Raw genomic sequence first — 19,022 nt, 5'->3', positions numbered from 1 at the left:
TGAGTCGGTCTTCAGCAGTTTTATATGAGAGATACTGTATGAGAGATACTTGGATAGTTTTATATGAGAGATACTTGGATAGACTTGGAAAAGGTCGACTGTCTTTGTCCCATATGATATTGGAATGCCCTCATTATAATTCTTATTGTGAATTGTGGATTGCTCTTATTTTAACTAAACTACCTCCAACTGTATCAAAAGACAATATAGTTCCTTAGTTGTTGGTGGATAGAGAACCAAGGATCGCATTGGCTTTGGCCAAGTATCTCTCACCATATTTTCTTTAAAAAAAGGCTCCTTATCTGCTGTTCAAGATCTTTGGATCAAAGGAGCTTGAAAGAGGAAAGAAAAAACATCACAGGAACAGGTTAATTGGAAAGTACCATGGCTTGCCCAGGAGCTGGCTTCTCAACATCCACTACTCCTCTGCATACCCCACCCTAGCCAATCACACCTGCTATTGTCATTCACCAGCTTTTGTCGTTCGGCATCTGAAATCACTCCACTCTCCAAGATATAAGGACAGATGGACTCACATTCTAGCTGTACCTGAAGAAGTGAGCTGTGTGACTCCCGAAAGCTCATGCCCTACCACACATTTTGTTAGTCTTACAGGTACTACTGGACTCTTGTTTTTTTCTACAGCTACAGACAGACTAACATGGCTTCCCATCTTGATAAAAAAAATACCAGTAAGAGGTTTTTTGGATATATATTCAGAATGAAAATATTTGAATGCATATCCCTACTTTCAAATAAGTACAGATTAGCTTCTTTACTGATTTTCTGCCTGGAGTGAAGTGGAAAGTGAACAGGCAAGGAATTATTCTCTTGTCCTTTTGGCAGGACAGCAGAATCTCAATACAGGGCCCCTTTGCTCTTTATGGTAGCGTGAATATAATAACTTGTGTATACTGAGGAGTAAAACCAACCGCACACTTCTCCACCCACCATCTACACTAAACTCCACTGACACAAGGAGCGACTTGCATACCTTGATCTTATTTAAAATGAAGCCAGCCCTGAGGTAATTTGCAGTGCCATTACAGTGGTGCCTGTGTCCCACTTTGGTAGATCTCCCTCCAGACTTTGCTTGCTCTTTCATAAATCAAGGAACACAGAGGATTAAAACACAAGCTGAAGAAGTTTATTTTATTTGGAAGGGAAATAAATTTTAGATGCTCAGCACTTTGAACAATTGTAGCATGTGAGTCAGGGCCAAGCTACACATGACGAAAGACACTTGCCTGGCAAGTGGATTGAGTGGAGGGCAAGTGAACAGGGAGAAATACACTTGCCATTCAAGTGTCATTTGTCACTTGTAGCTTGGCCCTCAGTTTCTTACAGCCGTAAGTAATTTGGGTCAAAGCAGAGAGCGTGCCAATAACTGTTAGGTGGTTCTAACTGGAAATTAAAGGGACTTTCCCCTCAGATTTCTTAACTTTTCTCACATTGACCCCTAAACTGTAATCTTACAGACCGCATCCTGTCACACTTCTTTCTCTGCACATGAAGATGTGAAAGAAAGTACTTTAATATGTGTGGCCTCCGCTAGGCTAACACACTAACTCAGTTTTCTTCCCTTTGAAGAGACTCTGGGATAGAATTCAATCCCTAGCTCATGCCCACTTCCACTTCCCTTTTCCCTCGGAGAGTTCCAGAGGCTCTCATAGGTCAACGCTGGTTTCTCTGCTTTGGTGACAGGGTTCAAATTAGGATTGCCAATCTCCAGGCGGGGCCTGGATGTCTCCTGGAATGACAACTGACCTCCAGACAACAGAGATAAGTTCCCCTGGAGAAACTGGCTATATTGTGGAAGGTGGACTCTAAGCCATTACAATCTGCTGAGGTCTCTTATCTCCCCCAACCCTGCTCTCCCCAGGATCCAAAATTTCAGGAATTGCCCGACCCAGAGCTGGCAATTGGAGGTTCTCCTTGTGCAGCATTTTGCAGACCATCACAAACAGGCAAGGGAGCTCAAATTTTCAGTAGATCCAGATGAGTTAGCTATGTTAGTCTGTAGTAGCAAAAATAGAAAAGAGTCCAGTAGCAGAGTCCAGTAGTCTTAAAGGTGCTCCTGGACTCTTTTCAAATTTTCAGTACTACAGGTTTTGAAACCAAACTGGTCAAGGGATATGCAAAGAGACTTTTTCAGGACAAATCCTTCTGGATATATGAACTGAACATAGTTGTTCCTCAAGGTCTAACTCAAACCATTGATTTGTCATATTATCTATAGCAGTATCCTTCCATGTTATGATTGGAGTCTGAAAGCCACAGTTTGGTGTTAGATTTTTCATGGGGGATGTACTTTTAAGGGCATCTCTGTAGTAGGATGTAGAATCAGCCTGACAACAGCCTCTTTAAATAGGGGATGGTGTGAAAGAGCACAGGAAATCACATACACCTTAGAGATAACTGCGGAGGGTATTGAGTGAATATTATGATGTGTTTCTTTATTTGAGCATGGGACATGATGACTTATTTTTAAGCAATTTATTACAAAACAATGTATTACTATTGTGCTTGTATTATATAGATATTGAAGTTATTTGAATATACTGTTTCCTTGATAAAGAAGAATATGAAACAAGAGTAAAGCTAGCAGCCTGTTGAGACGATTTTGTGATGGTTCTCCCCAACTCCCCTGACCCTGCTCCTTGTGGGGACCTGGACGGTGTTGAGTTGGATAGCAGCTGATTGGGTCTTCTGTGTTCTGCTGCAGCTGCAAAACTAGCATAAAGAGTAGTCAAAATGGAGCAAACTGTATGCAGTTTTTGTTTACTACTTACCATTTACTATCTACTCACCAACATACAGTGAAGAGCCTACACGCAGCCCCTAAGAATGATTGTCTTGGTGTGTATATTAGAGCCAAGCTACAAGTGACACCTGACACAGGTTGGACACTTGTCAGCTTCCGTCAAGTTTTGATGGGAAATGTAGGCATCCTGGTATACGGTATACTCCTGCAGAGGTTAGGGGGTCTCTGCTGAGGATACCCTCTGATACCCTGCAGCTGTGGACAAGTTTACATCGGGACCACAAAGCGTAGCATCCAGACAAGAATAAAAGAACATGAAAGACACTGCAGACTTGGACAACCTGAAAAATCAGCAGTGGCTGAACATAGCCTAACTCAAACAGGGCACAGTATCTTATTCCAGGACACCAAAATACTGGACAACACTTCCAACTACTTTGTCAGACTGCACAGGGAAGCCATTGAAATTCACAAGCACAAGCAAAACTTCAACAGGAAAGAAGAAACCTTAAGAATGAACCGAGCATGGTTGCCAGTTCTGAAAAACACCAGGCTAACAAAACATTCTATCCTTGACAATAGCCCTGCAGAGAAGATTAGCACATCAAGTACCAATCCATATGCAAAAGAACCTCCTCAGGATACAGTGAAGCCTCCCGCCATTAGCATTCCACACCCTGGGAAACTCTTACAGGATGACTCAGCTCAACCCCACCCCTCCTGAGTAGATACAAATGACCTACATCTTTTCCACACTGTGACACTGAGAGATCTCTGTCTTTTGGTGCTACACCTCTGAAGATGCCAGCCACAGCTGCTGGCGAAACGTCAGGAACTACAATGCCAAGACCACGGCAATACAGCCCGGAAAACCCACAACAACCATCTGCTTCTTGGGTTTCCTATGAGAATAAGCTGGCTAGAAATACAGTTGTACAAATTGCAATGAGTCACAAAGCTTCAGTCGGAAGGGGCAATTAATTGCCTAGTCGATGGAGGATGGCCCCGCAAAGTTTGTATATATCTTGCAGGTATTTGTTGCTGCCCACCTTCCCCAGGGGAAACGTGGGTCACTTCTGGGATAAGTAGGAATGTTAAGGGTCTCCCATGATTTCTGCGCTTCGTAAAGTGCCATTAAGTCACAACTGAGTTATGGCAACCCCTCAGGGGGTTTTCAAGGCAAAGGACAAATGGAGGAGATTTGCAATTGCCTGCATCTGTGTTGTAACTGTGGACTTCCTTTGTGGTCTTCCATTTAAGACTGACCCTGTTTAGCTTCCAAGATCTGGCTAGCTTGGACCATCCACATCAGGGCAACTGGCAATTTAGGGGGACCATTTTTCATGTAATTCATGTTATTTCAGGAGCAATGGGACACCAAGGCCTGGCCCCTGCTGTGGTTAGGCCATGACTAGATTGGCTGGAATGGGGGGGGGGCTGCAAATTATAGGTAGTAAGCACTGTTGAGCATCTGGAAGCATCACATTCTGGAACACCCAGTATCCACTCTAATATGAGATGGGCTGGAAAGGAACACCCTGGGGGCTGAGGAGCATCAACCAAAGCTTTAGTTGCCTGTGTAGCACTTTGGGGGGAGAGTAGCTGTCAGTCCTTGGCAGTTAGATCCCCAAGTTCTCCATTGCAAACACTCAGGTGTATGAGTTAAAGTAACTTTTTTAGAGATCCATCAGTTACACGGTGCTCAGACAGTAGTATTGGCAGAAGTGACGTAAATGGGGATGGTACTGTTAGTTATAGGGAAGATTCCTGCCCTCCAGACAGGGACCGTTAGAATTCTGGTACGATGGAGCCAGGGGGCGTGGAAGAGGGATTTAGGCTAGGCAGAGAAGAATGGGATCATCTTGGCTGCCAAGGATGAGACATCTCGAACCAGCACTCAGGGTCATACACTCCAGTCAGCTGCAAAAGCAAAGGTAAACACCTGCAAGATAAGCTGCCAATTTAGCATCAATGGTATACTTCCCATACCCTCAGAGGATCAGTACAAAACACAGAATACATTCATGGCAGGTACGTTGGTAGATGGATGACAGTAATGTTCCCAATACTGTGTCAGCAAATACTGGGAGATTGGGAGAGGGCGGTGTCTGGGAAGAGTGGATTTGGGGGAAGGTATGAGGTCACTTCTGGGCAATGCTCTAGGCTGCGCCCCCTAGGGCGAAGCTGCAAGTGACGAATGACACTTGAACGGCAAGTGTATTTCTCCCTGTTCACTTGCGCTCCACTCAATCCACTTGCCGTTCAAGTGTCATTCGTCACTTGTAGCTTGGCCCTCAGTCTCTATGTTCACCAGAGAAATTAGTGGAGACTCTGGAAGCCATTTTTCTCCCACTCCTCAATCCCTTGAGGGTAGGAAATTGTGGCTGGAGGTTGATAATTCCCCAAAGCTTGGTGGGAGGGTGGGAATTAAGCTGGGGACCTCTCATCCCATTCCCATGCCAATGAGGATAAACAAAGCTGGTGGTAGAGAATTGTGATCCTCTGCTATGGCCTAAGGAGAAGAGCCAGAGTTCTTGAAAGCCTAGAGGGAGACACAGCATGCAGAAAAAGGAACCCGGAGGAGAAAGCTGTATGTGTATCTGATTGTCACTGCAAAAAGATCACAGAATCTGACACTGGCAAAAAATTTGAAGTCAGGGGTGGCTCAAAAAATTAGAGCCATTTAGAGGCTTTCTAGCTAGAGTTGCCAGGTCCCCTTATCTTCCCAGCAGGAGGGGGGGCTAGTACTCATCTTTCTGGATGTCTTCATGAATGTAATCCTGGGGTGGTGCGACAACATCACTTCTGGGAAGTGATGTCATCACACAGAGGCCAGGGGTGCTCCCACGCTTCTCAGCAGGCCAATTCGGGTCCCTAACGACATTGTCGGGCCACTCTGGGAGCACTCCTAGGAGGCCTATTTCCCCAACCTTCCCCCCACCCCAATGGCTGGGTGAGTGGGGGTGGGGGGGTGGTAGAAAGTGATAGTGGGGGGGTCCCCTGCCCCCAATGGGGGACCTGGGTTCCCTATCCCTAGCACTGCTGGCCCTTAAATAGGATAGCTAAGTATGTGGAGCAGGCACTTAAATAAGCAAGTTTAATACAAATTACTTTGTCTTCTGTCTTTATGGGCAGCAGAGGGTGGGGGGTGATGCTCAGTAGGTAAAAGGTAAAAGGAGTCCCCTGTGCAAGCACCGAGTCATTACTGACCCATGGGGGGACGTCACATCACATTTTCTTAGCAGAGTTTTGTTACAAGGTGGTTTGCCATTGCCTTCCCCAGTCATCTACAATTTACCCCCAGGAAACTGGGTACTCATTTTACCGACCTCGGAAGGATGGAAGGCTGAGTCAACCTTGAGCCGGCTACCTGAACCCGGCCTCTGCCAGGATCGAACTCAGGATCATGAGCAGAGCTTGGGCTGCAGTACTGCAGCATACCACTCTGCTCCACGGGGCACAGATGCTCAGTATGAGTGCTAATTATTACTATAAGGGGGAGGGGCTACTGCAGGCCAATTGGGTCCCAAACAACATTGTCGCACCACCCTGGGAGCGCTCCTAGGAGGCCTATTTCCCCAACCTTTCCCCCCTCCGATGGCCAGGTGAGTGGTGGGGGGTGGAGAGTGGTAGTGGGGGGGTCCCCTGCCCCCTGCCCCCATTGGGAGATCTGGTTTCCCTATCCCTAGCGCCGCCTGCTCTTAAATAGGATAGCTAAGTATGGGGAGCAGCCGCTTAAATAAGCCGCTTAAATAAGTTTAACGCAAGTTACTTTGCTTGCTTTGTGCCTTTCTTGGCAGTGGGGGAATGCTAGTATGAATGCTGATTATTACTATTGCGGGGGGGGGGAAGGGGGCTACTGCACCAAGCAAGAAACAAGAGGCCCCTTGAGTTAGTTCATTTCTGCCCCATCATTATGTGGAACTACAGTTTATGGCCTCAGAACTCATCCAAATACAAACTGCAATCCCAGAACCTGAAATGCCACTTTAATGTTTCTGCTGAATGCATGAGAAGATGAGACGTATCAAGTAACCAGGAGGCATAAATTCAGAAAAAAATAGCTCATTCTAAAATCCTCAAATAAAGATTAATGATGAATACTGCTTGACTACTTGATTAATAACGCGCCTTGTAGCAAAGATAGATCTCCCTCTGATCTCATGTTCAGTAAGTCTTGTTTGGATACTTTCTCTGTGAAAAATTATACAGGTTGCTCCTGGGCAAAGAATTTGGTTGTTCAAAAAGAAAGGTTGGCATCAGCTCAAACACAGGTGTACTCCCAACCACTATGGAGGCTCTCCTGGAAATCTTCCTCTTCTCTCTGCTTGTGACTTTAGGTAAGGAGTGAAACAATTTTCCTCCATTGCCATGTGGGGTTTGTTCCATTGGGGCTAATGGTGCTGAGCCAACTTCAAACTAACCATCTGGAATCACTGTATTGCTGCAATGCAACCACATTAACTAACAGCCCCAAGCTAGAGAATGGCTGATTCCGCACACGTTGGATAATGCACTTTCAATGCACTTTATCAATTGTTTGAGGTGGATTTTTTGTTCTACGCACAAAAAAAATCTATTCCAAATGATCTATAAAGAGGATTGGAAGTGCATTATCCAACGTGTGTGGAATCACACAATGGTAAATAAGACATAGAATTCACACGGACCAAAGACCGTCCAGTCCAGGGCAGAAAAGTTCTTCCTAATTCAAGTCAATCTTTTTCTGGCCATGAGATGAAAACAGGGCCATTTCCACATGGCTTACCTTATCCTGCAAAATAGCGAAATCTCGTGCAAAATCTCACGAGAAGACACTGTTATCGTGCAAGAAGACACGATAACAGCGTCTTCTCGTGGGATTTTGCGCGAGATTTCACTATTTTGCAGAATAAGATAAACTGTGTGGAAACGGCCCTCATTCTGGGCTGCTTTGCACCATGCCCCAATTCATCCCCAGAAAGAGCTTCTGTGAAATATATCCCTTGGGGTGAAACCAGTGAGGGATCAATGGATAACCTAAACATCAGCGTAGCTCCATTACCAAGCTGCACATGTGATCTTGCAAAGTTGATCTTGAGACAGAAATGATTAACAGATTAGGGTGGGAGGGGAGCAGGGGGTGAAAAACAAATAAAAGGAATTGTGTGCTGACTTTATCCTCCTGAAATCGGGGTGTAGAATTCAGCTTCCTGTGACCTTATGGCTGGGAACATGGTCAGCAATGCTTGTTGAAATATCAGAAGTTAGAAGAGTGCCTTGATACTTGCAGTGGGCGGAGGTGGAAATTCGGTTGTATCCATTGCCTCTAAACATATTATAAAAAGTAATAAACAGGCAAAATTTGCATATTTTTTTACAGGCCACAGATTTTCAGTTTGAATTTTCTTTTAGCTTGGAATATACAGAGCCTTTCTTGTAGACACAAGGTCTCATGGGTACATGAGAGAGACAAGCAGTTCAGATGGACATCACTGCCCACCTGTGTGGTTGGCACCACCTTTTATCTCTGAGTCTTAACTAAGGATACCATGGTATTGTCCGTCCCCCCTAGGAGGATTTAGGGGATGGGGAAAGTCATATCAGCAGCATGCTGGTATGTGACATCCTTCCTGGGTGAAAAACAGGAAGTGATGTCATGATGTTGGGGGTGATGCTTAAATTGCCGCATGTCATGATGCCATTTATGATATTTTGCTGGAAGTAGCATTGTGCATTGATGCGATGCTGGTGCATGCCCGCAGCAGGAACTGCCAGGAGGTCTCTCACCTGGCCCCTCTACTCCTAACTTAGAAATCTTTGTTTCCTCTCCCCCGCCCCCGCCAGGAACCTCTTTGCAATGTGAAACTTGCAGTGCTGTTGGCAAGAGCTGCTCAGGCCTCCCGATGACTTGTTCTGCCAGCCATGACACTTGTTCTTTTTCTTTGGCTGAAACCTCAATAGGTGGGTGAGAGGAAGCCAGTAAAGGCTCCCCAATAATCAGAAAAGACCAGCTTAGGAGTAGGCAAAATCTGCTGTCCTGTGCTTGGGATGCAAAGGGAGGTGGCAATGTCACCAGACACTAGATCATTCTTCTTTCCTTTTGTTGGCAGTTGGAGTAAAAGTTTTGATTGCGGAAAAGGGATGCGCATTCTCCTACAGTTGCAAAACTGGAGCAATATACATGAACCTCGGTGCAACAAAAGCACGGGGGGGAAATTCTCTGTTGCACGGGTCTCTCCTGTGCATTGGCTTCTCCTCAATGTGAGTATAAATTTAACTAATTTTTTTAAAAAACTTGTTGGCTAACTCTTCAGGGGGAAAAAGTGGTTCTAGAATCCCAAGTCCTGAGAATCCCAATAATAATAATAATAAAAATATGGAATAGGAAACTCTATAAATGAAGAACAGCAACTACCTTTTAGACATTGCCTGGGATCCTGCAAACTGTCAGTGGAAAGCTCTGACAGTCTGGGATCTTCCTTGCTGTCCCCTTCAGAGCCATTTCCGATCCCTGGAAAATTTATTCCTGGAGTTAAGGGACTTGGGTGTACTAATAACTAGAGATGGGCACTAACTGGAAAAAGCCCGACCCATGAGGTTCATGGTTCATCAAATTTCACAAACCACGAACTTTCACAAACCTGCCCCTGGTTCATGAACCAGTTCATTTGGTTTGTGAAAACGTCACATCCAGGTCAGAAAACCATCACTTCCAGGTCAGCAGAAGGTCACTTCCAGGTCAGCAGAAGGTCTGCTGGAAGTCCATCCCCTGTTGTCTAGGAAACTGATTGATTGGCACCAGGCTTTCTGCAGTCACAAACCAAAAAATGAACCAAACGAACCAGCCTAATGTCCGTGGCGGTTCATCAGAAATAGGATCTGATGAACCGCAGTTTGTGAACCACGAACCGGCCTGGTTCATGCTTAATTTTGGTTCGTATTTTGTTTCATGCCCATCTCTACTAATAACTGCACCAATAGAGGTAGGTTAAATGAGATTTCTCTTTTTGCCTTTTGCTTGAGCAAAAGTCAGCTTGTGGAGGAGAAAGAAAGGAACAATTTTGCCCAGTCCTCCTTCCTGCTACAGCTGCCCAACTGGTGTAGCTATTAGTACACATAAGACCTAGGATTGGAAATGGCTCTGGGGAAAGGCAAGGGTAGGGAAGACCTTGTAGTCCTTATGCCCGCAGATTATGAGATCCAACCATAATGGCCACTCAGCGGGTACAGAGGATAATACATTGTGGCTCAGCCCTGTTGATGGAAAACAGTTCTAGAGCCACAAAATATTCTTCTGTATTCTTTTGCTTCTTATTTGCCAGCATGACCAAACTCCAAAGGTTTCACCATGAGAGGATATGAAAAAATTTCGACTTGAAAGCTTTGATTGGTTCATGGTGATATTGATTCAACTAAACCTTGGTTCACAAGTTAATGTTTGGGCAATGATTCATTAACGGGACTGTCATCTAGCAGCGCCTGATGGGATGGTTTTTGGTGATCCTAGGACAACTGCCCCTTTTGCCCACTGATTAATACCACCCTGGCAAGAAGTGTGATTTAGAACTCAGCTTTCAGCCACATGCCCTCCCATTAAGCTATCTGATTCTGTCTTCTTTTTCAGTGCCACCGATCAACGCCACGGCCAATGGAAAGCAATGCCCAGGCTGCTATTCTTTTGCAGGTTCATGCGTTCCAGAGGTGGCGTATTGTACTGGCTCTGAGAACTACTGTTTTGATGCCCTTATACATAAGTATGATGGTAATTCTGACTTTTGTGTGCCTTTGGATTTTCATCCCCAATCCTCTAATATTATCTAATATTAATATTCTAATATTAATTTATCCCCAGTGATAGCTGACTTATACATAATAAAGGAAGCAAAACACATGGGCTCTGGGACCCAGGAGAAAAAGACATCAATTGATACCCCAGTAAATAAGAACAGCTATCACTCAGTGGCAGAGTTAAGAATATCAGAATAGACCAATGCCTCGCCTCTTCCAGCATCCCATTTCCAACTGTGACCAGCCGCATGCCACAGGGAAGCCATAAGCAGGGCCGCCTGGCAACAGCCTTCACCTTCCAACTGCTGGCCACCACCTGAACATCAGAACCTGGAGGGTCCATGCAGCTTTGCACATTGGTTCATAGTCATTGATAGACACATCTTCCATAAATCAGTCTAATAAAAAATAGTGGGCCATCAAGTCACAACCAATTCGTGGAGACTGCAGAGCCATGGGGTTTTCAAGGCAAGAGATGGACGCAAGTGGTTTGCCATCGCCTGCTTCTGCTTAGTGACCCTGGTCTTCTCTGCCGGTCTCTCCCATCCAAGTGTCAACCATGGCCAATCCTAGGCTTGCCATTCCCCTGGCCAGGGCAGGGGATCCCCTGCTCCCACTTCCTACCCCCCCATATACGTGGCCAGCAGGGGGCATGCCCCCAGGGGTGTGGCGCACCCCTGGGTTGCATGGCATGCCCCTATGCCCTGTTGCAGCGCACCCCCACTCCTGTGCCCCACAACAGGCTCATTTCGGGCTGAATCAGGCCCACACAGGGGCATGATTCAGCCCTTTGGTGAGTGCGGGAGCACTCCCGGGCTGCCCTTCAACCTGCGTGATGACATCACTTCCTGGAGAGATGCTGAAGCCTCCATAGGGTAAGTGCCAGGCTCCCAGGCTCCCACCGGGGGATTCAAGGGACCTGGCAATCCTAGCTGACCCTGCTTATCTTCCAAGCTTTGATGAAGGTAAGTTAGTCTGTGTTCTCAGGCTGCTAATCAGTCCAACCCTATTCAACTCCATCTAAATCAATGGCCATCACTACATCTTGTGGCAGGGAGTTCCACAACCCAACATTACTTCTTTTTGTCTATCTGGAATCTTTTCCCAAATAATGTCATAGTAGGGTGACACCAGGGCTTTTTTTCTGGGGAAAGAGGTGGTGGAACTCAGTGGGTTGCCCTCGGAGAAAATGGTCACATGGCTGGTGGCCCCGCCCCAATCTCTAGACAGAGGGGAGTTTAGATTGCCCTCCACACCGCTGGAGCAGTGCAGAGGGCAATCTAAACTCCCCTCTGTCTGGAGATCAGGGGGCGGGGCCACCAGCCATGTGACCATTTTCAAAAGGCGCCGGAACTCTGTTCCACCACGTTCCCCCAGAAAAAAAGCCCAGGGTGACACCAAGTTCAAATATTCTAGGGAAAGGAGAACTCTTTCTGTCTTTTTCTGCACTCTGGCTCTACCGTGCCTATTTCTGTAGACCTTTTATCATGTTTCCAGGCTGCTTTTATTTGCTTTGAGAGTGACAGGTCACTCCTAATCCATTGGGGGGAAAGGTGGGGAAGGAAGCAAATAAAATAAAGTGATCTTCAACCTGTTCCTGTCGTAAAGAATCAAGGACTTACTTTTTCATAGCAGGATACATTCTGCTGTAAAAATAAAGGGCCTGGCTTGCCAAAGGTAGAAGCGGCAGAAGAGTTATTTATTTATTTATTTCATTTATGCCCTCCCTTTCTCCTCATTGGAGACCCAAAGGAGCAGACATTCTTCGTTTCCCCTCTAGTTTATCCTCACTACAACCCTGTGGTGTAGCTTGGGCCGAACGTGTGTCTATCCCAGTTTTCTATGGCAGAGCGGGGATTCAAATCTGGGTCTCCCAGAACCTAATCCGACACTCTAACCCCTACACCACACTGTCATATTATTCTTAAATTTCATTTTAGTTTTTAAAAAAATTCTAAACAAAATTAGGTTTTTGTTACATCGATGTGTTCTGAATTGCTAGTAAAGGCCAAAACTGTCTCCAGCACTTGGGTGGCCCATTCATTTAGTCCGAGATCCCGCAGGTGTCTTTGTAATACAACAACCCATATCTATCCTCCTGCACGCATGTATGCGTGTGTGACACACACACACACACACACACCGTGGCAAGAATGCATTAGAATAATATTTTCACTTGCACTGTTGTAATCTGCCTTGGATCTCAGTGAGAAAGGCGGACTATAAACAAACGAATAATTTTGATAATGCACAGAGATTTAAAGGCACAGCATTCATGGAATAGCCAGTTTGGCGTGAGAGCCAGTTTGGTGTAGCAGTTAAGAGTGTGGGACTCTAATCTGGAGAACTGGGTTTTGGTTTTTTTAAAGATTTTTATTAGGTGAGAAATAACAAACAATAATAAAAAATTTCAAATAATCCCCTCATTTTCTTATTCCCCCACCCTTTCCCCTCCCCCTTTTTATCTTAGACTTCCAAACAGTTTTCCAACCCGCAGTCTAACTCTAGCTCTTAAGTCTCTAATTTACTTCATTAGTTAATTCTTATAACCTTAATTACTTCTTTAACTACTTTCTTTAATAAAATACTTTCCTAAACTATAAATTACTATTCTAAGTTATCTATATTTCTTGTAAAGATCAGTATCTCCTCCCTTGTTGTCCAATTAATACTTATCTAATAACCATAATTCCCCCTTCACGTCCCATTTCTTCTCTAAATATTGTTTCAATTTCCCCCAGTCCTTAAAAAATTCTTCTGCATTTTGTTCTCTTAGCTTCCTTGTTAATTTGTCCATTTCTGCCATGTACAGCAATTTTTGTATCCAATTTTCTATAGATGGTACTTCTTGCATCTTCCAAAGCTGAGCATATAAAATCCTTGCCACTGTTGTCATGTAGAACACTAATGTCCTATCTTGTATGGGAATTCCTTCTATATTCAAGTTTAGCAACAGCAATTCCAGGTTTTTACTTATTTGCTTTTGTAAAATTTCTGACATAGCTTCTATAATATTCCCCCAGAACTGCTTTGCTATTTCACAAGTCCACCACATATGGTAAAACGACCCTTCATGCTTCTTGCATTTCCAGCATTTATCTGACACTTGGTTATTCCCATTTGCTATCTTCTTTGGTGTTAAATACCATCTATACATCATCTTAAAAATATTTTCTTTGAAGTTGGTACACATAGATATCTTCAATGTATTTTTCCAAAAATATTCCCATGTCTCCATTGTTATGTCTCTATTGCAATTTATAGCTGATTTCACCATCTGAACTTTAACAGTTTCATCCTCTGTGTGCCATTTTAACAAAACCTTATAAACTTTAGATATCGTTTTTTTCTCTTCTTGCAATATACATTCTTCCAATTCAGAGTCTTTTAATTTAAATCCAAATCTCCGACCATCTGAATCATACAAGTCTTTAATCTGTCTATACTGGAACCATCCATATTGAGAGGATAACTCCTCATTCGTTTTAATCCTTATCTTATTTTGTTCCACTTTCAACAGTTCCTTGTAGGTCAAACATTCATCTCTATTATAAATTGTTCTCGGATCAATCACTTCCGATGGCACCACCCACGTTATTTTAGCAAAAATTTTATAGTCATTGTTAAGTAAAGATATAGGTCGATAATTTTTCACATTAGACAAATCCTGCTCCTCTTTCGGAATCAATGTTCTATTAGCCTTATTCCAAGTTTCTGGTATTTCCTGTCCCTTTAAGATTCCATTCATCACTTTTTTGAGGAAAGGCGCCACTTCTTTAACCATTACCTTATAGAATTTGGCCGTTATCCCATCAGGCCCTGGTTCCTTCTCCAACTTTGTCGACTGTATTGCTTCTGCAATCTCATCTTCTGTGATTTCTGCATTTAATTTTTCTCTTAATTTTTCTGGTATCACTGGTAAATTAATTTTGTCCAAATATTGATTAATAGCATTCACATCCACCATTTTACTCTGATATAATTTAGCATAAAATTTGTAAAATGCTCTACTTATAGCTGATTGGTGCATTAACATTTTATCATCCTCCACAATCTTAGTTATCATTCTCTTTTCTCTCCTTTTTTTCAGTTGCCATGCTAAATATTTTCCCGGTTTATTGGCACCATCAAATGACTTTTGCTTTAATTTTTTCAGTTCCCACTCCAATTCTTTGTTCTCCATTGCTTTTATTTGTTCTTGTAACATCCGTATCTCCTGGTATAATTTCTTTTCCCCCTGTCTTTTCTTTAATTGCGTCTCTTTAACTTTTATCAGTCAATCTTTATTACGGTCATAGACCACACAATAATAGCATACAACCCAGTCATGGTAAGTCATATTATTTACAAATCTATTCACTAAAATTTCAGGGTACAGAGTCTTAAATATTTAAAACCTTAAAACCTGAGTGCCTAAGACCAAATTATTAAATATTAAAATCCTTAACATTATAAAATATTTAAATATTTCCCCCTGTAAAATACTTCCTAATCCGTATGGCTTGCACAGCAAAATTTGCCACCTTTAATGTAATTTCATGGTCCTTATCGGCTAAAAGCTTATCTAGATAGAATCTGTCATTTCTACCTGGAAACCGATTACAAATTGGAGTTATGAAGATTGCCCTAATATTTTGATAAAGCTCACACTTGAAGAGTACGTGTCCCCTAGTTTCTATCTTTCCAGCCCCACATATACATACTCTTTTCTCGAGTGGTTGTTTTGCATATCTGCCCTCCATGACCGCTGATGGTAACGTGTCCATTCTGAGGAGGGTAACTGCTCTTCTATAATCTGCTGTATCCAAGTTTTGTAAGTAAGGCATCATTATCACTTGGTTTAGGCTATCTATTCCCGGGAAATACCCTTTGACTTGACTCAAGTCGTTCTGCCTTTCAATATCCAGGATTCTTTGTTTCACAAAGGGTTTGACCATGTCATGTTCCATATTCATCAGAAACTGTTTGGAAAGACCATAATAACCCAATTTGCGCTCTGTTTCTTTGATCCAAAGTGGTACTTTAGAATCCCATGCTATTAAACCGGTTAAACCGGAGGGATTCGTTATTAGCTTAAACCAATAGACAATGGTAGCAATCCACAGGCGTGCTTTTACAGTGACCATACCGGATTCCAAACGAATATGTGCATTAGAGACACAAAAGGGAACCTGCAAAATGTGCCTTAAAAACTTGGATTGCACTTTTTCCAGTGACTGCCAATAAGACTGATGTGTTGTTATGCTCAAGGGCGCCGCATAAAGTAATTGGGCAAGAGACTTAGCCTTGAAAATCTTGACTGCTGCTGCAACATTCCGGCCCCCAGAAGACCAATAAAATTTCTCAATCGCTCGCGCACTTTTAGCTGCGCTTGTTGTAACATGGTCCACATGAGCTTTTCTAGAGCCTGAAGCCTGAAAGGCAGTTCCTAAATATTTAAAACAACGGACTTGCTCAATATCCACCGAGTCTATCTTCCACTGGTAAGTTCGCCACTTGCTTCCAAAAACTAGAACCTTTGATTTTTGATAATTAATTTTGATGTAATTGGCCTGACAGTATTGAGCTAATATTTCCATAGCTCGTTTAAGGCCACTGGGGGTTCTAGAGATTAATACTGCATCATCTGCATATAGCAGAAGGGGGACATGCCTGTCAGCAACCTTGGGGGCATGTACCTCCGGACAGTTTAAGTACTCCCCTAGGTCATTTATAAAGAGGTTGAACAGAGTTGGTGCTAAAATACAACCCTGTTTAACCCCTTTCTCTGCTTTTATGGCTTCTGTAAGGTGGCCTTGGGCATCTGTCCTTACCTGGATCTTAGTATTCCTGTATAGAGCCCTCATTAGGGTCAGCAATCTCTTTTCAATACCCATCCCTTTTAGCTTTTCCCATAGTAGGTTACGATGTATCATATCAAAAGCAGATTTAAAATCTATAAAGGCTGCATACAGGGAAACGATATTATTAGATGCGTATTTAGTGATCAAATGGTCTAAAATTACACAGTGATCCAAGGTTGAGCACCTTGGTCTAAATCCGGCCTGTTCTTCTCTCAGAATATTATTTTGTTCAATCCACTCCCAGAGTTTTCCTTTCAGGTGACTAGCATACAACTTACTTATTATACTTAGGAGGCTGATAGGTCTATAGTTATTTGGGTCACTTTTGTTGCCTTTCTTAAAAACAGGAACTATAACTCCTGTATTCCAGCCTGTAGGAATTCTTGCTGTCCTGTCTATTTCTGTAAACAATTTGGCGAGCAGTGGAGCCCACCAATCTCTATTTTCTTTAATCAGCTCGGCCGGTATTAAATCGAGTCCAGGAGCCTTTTTTGATTTCAAGGTTTCAATTAGAGATTTTACTTCCGAAGGCTTAACGGGTGGCCATTCTGATAAATCTTCTAAATTCTCCAGCAAAGGCGCTGGCTCCTCAGCTGTTCCATATAGTTCTTTATAATGGTTTTTCCAGGCCTCTGGCATAACAGCATTAGAGACCTGGGAAGGAGTTCTATCAGAACAGTTGGCCACCATCCTCCAAAAGAGCGAGGAGTTTTTTAGCCTTACTGCCTGCCCCAATTGTATCCAAGCCAGGTCCCTTGCCTCGTTCTTTTTCCTATTAATTAGCTTTTTATATTTGGCTTTCTGTGACTTTAACTGTTCTTTATTCGCAGTCCCTGGGTCGGATCTGTATGTCAGATACGTACTACCGAGCTCCTTCCTTGCCAGTATGCACTCCCTATCAAACCAACCATTTGTCTTTACCCCAGATTTGCTCTTTGGATCAGTTGGATGTCCTTCTAATGGGGGGTGTAAATGGTGAATGAGGACCTCATATAATTTAATAGTCTCATCCCCTTTGTCTGATGTGATGATTTCCCTTGCCAATTTTATAATAGTTTCTTGATTAAGAAGCTCTTGCATATATTTCCTCATTTTATCATCCCATCTTAATTTAAGATATTTCCCCCCATATTCGATGGTGCCCTTATAACTATCTTCGGTTCGTGGATTGAGGCTGGAAGTTGACATAATCAAAGTGAGAGGGATGTGATCGCCACCACAATATGTGGCCTCCTCAAATGATTCCACAAAATGAACCAAACTTTCTGAGATCAACATGTAGTCAATTACACTTAACCTTGTGCCAGACCAGTATGTATATTCCCCAGGATGGTCATTTATATGAGAACCATTTAGGATTCTTAAGTTCAAGGCATACGTCATACGTGCCAGCATGAATCCTGCATAATTATTTTTTAGATCTTTCGATAACCTAGTATAGGGTAAGTGGGATGTTTCTAAACTAGGGGGGCAAGCATTGTAGCTATTGTGTAAGGTGTTATCATCTCTTCCCAGTCTAGCATTAAAGTCCCCTCCCATTACAACATGAGTGGCTGGGTTTGTTCTAAATTGCCAAATATACATTTCCAAACCTCCCCATGTCTGTTCTATTTGAGCTTTAGTTTTAATGGGGGGGATGTAGGCATTCACTACTAGGCAGTCAATTCCTTTAAATTTCAAAATCAAGGCCATCGCGATTTGATCATACGAAGGGAGTTGGATAATCTTAACTCTCAAGGCCGTTGATACCAATATTCCTAAACCACCCTTGGCTCTACCTCTTACAGAAGGTTCAGCCTGTACCTCATATGAACTATATCCCTCTAACATCGGGGAGTGAGTACACCATGTCTCCTGCAACAATATAACATCAAATTTCTTCATAAGGTTTTTTGCATCTGGTTCTTTTGTTCTAGGCCCCCAACCCATAATATTCCAGGATATTATTGCAATCAAATGGAAAGGGTGTCCTCTCTTCTGCTGTCTCTCTGATAGTCAATCAGCTTCTATTACATCCAGTGTCCTATAGGGGTCTTGATAGACACATCCGTTTTGGGTGAGGGTCTGCTGTCCTTTGTAACTCTTATAGCTGGCATCCTTATGATCATTCTGACTGGGAACATGACTTCTGGTGTCAGGCCCCTTCCTTTGGGGCGTATTATCGCCAGTTTCTTCCTCTAGCTTCTTCTGTTTCTGGTTTGGGCTTGAATAGTCCAGCAGAAGATGATCCATATCGTTGTTGGCTTTGCTCTGAGTAGCCCCCACAGTCAAACTGGCTTCCGTTGCTATTTCCATCTCCTCCTTTGCAGGCGCTTGATGGATTTCCACCAGCTTTTCATAAACTCCACCCAATCTGGAGATTATAGCTGTTTGATCTTCAGGTGGGAGAGTTGCAAAATTATGAAGCAGCTCTTTCTCCTCAGGGTTCTCAAGCCAGTCATTCCCTTCTTTGATGTATGGCCTTGTTATTTCTGGCCTCTGGGTTGAATTATCATCTCCTTTTATTGCAGGTTCCTGGGGGGATTCCTTGTTATCCGTTGTCATCTCTTTAGTATCACAGGCTTCTTTATTTGGCTGTTTGGTGAATAAAGATCTTTTAATAGTGTCACCAAACACACGGGTAGGGAAAATACCTTTATGCCTCA

At 43.3% G+C, this 19,022-nt stretch overlaps 1 protein-coding gene across 1 annotated transcript; it reads left to right on the top strand.

Annotated features, from left to right (window-relative positions):
• The first annotated feature begins 7,055 nt into the window (after positions 1-7,055).
• LOC129342977 (phospholipase A2 inhibitor NAI-like) lies at positions 7,056-11,413 on the top strand. The gene is made up of 6 exons (XM_054998934.1): positions 7,056-7,104; positions 8,591-8,707; positions 8,857-8,861; positions 8,950-9,007; positions 10,371-10,508; positions 11,277-11,413. The coding sequence occupies exons 1-6, from the start codon at positions 7,056-7,058 to the stop codon at positions 11,411-11,413; spliced, it is 504 nt and encodes a 167-aa protein (XP_054854909.1).
• The last annotated feature ends 7,609 nt before the right edge of the window (positions 11,414-19,022 follow it).

This window comes from Eublepharis macularius, chromosome 15 (assembly GCF_028583425.1).
Source record: "Eublepharis macularius isolate TG4126 chromosome 15, MPM_Emac_v1.0, whole genome shotgun sequence".
Classification (NCBI taxonomy): domain Eukaryota; kingdom Metazoa; phylum Chordata; class Lepidosauria; order Squamata; family Eublepharidae; genus Eublepharis; species Eublepharis macularius.
The sequence above is the reverse complement of the archived record's forward strand: the minus strand, read 5'-3'. Positions and strand labels throughout refer to the sequence as shown.

Coding starts and splice junctions, on each gene's coding strand:
- LOC129342977 (XM_054998934.1), top strand. CDS start 7,056: ATGGAGGCTCTCCTGGAAATCTTCCTCTTCTCTCTGCTTGTGACTTTA. Junction 9,008..10,370: donor TGCATTGGCTTCTCCTCAAT/GTGAGTATAAAT, acceptor CTTCTTTTTCAG/TGCCACCGATCAACGCCACG. Junction 10,509..11,276: donor CCTTATACATAAGTATGATG/GTAATTCTGACT, acceptor GCCCCACAACAG/GCTCATTTCGGGCTGAATCA.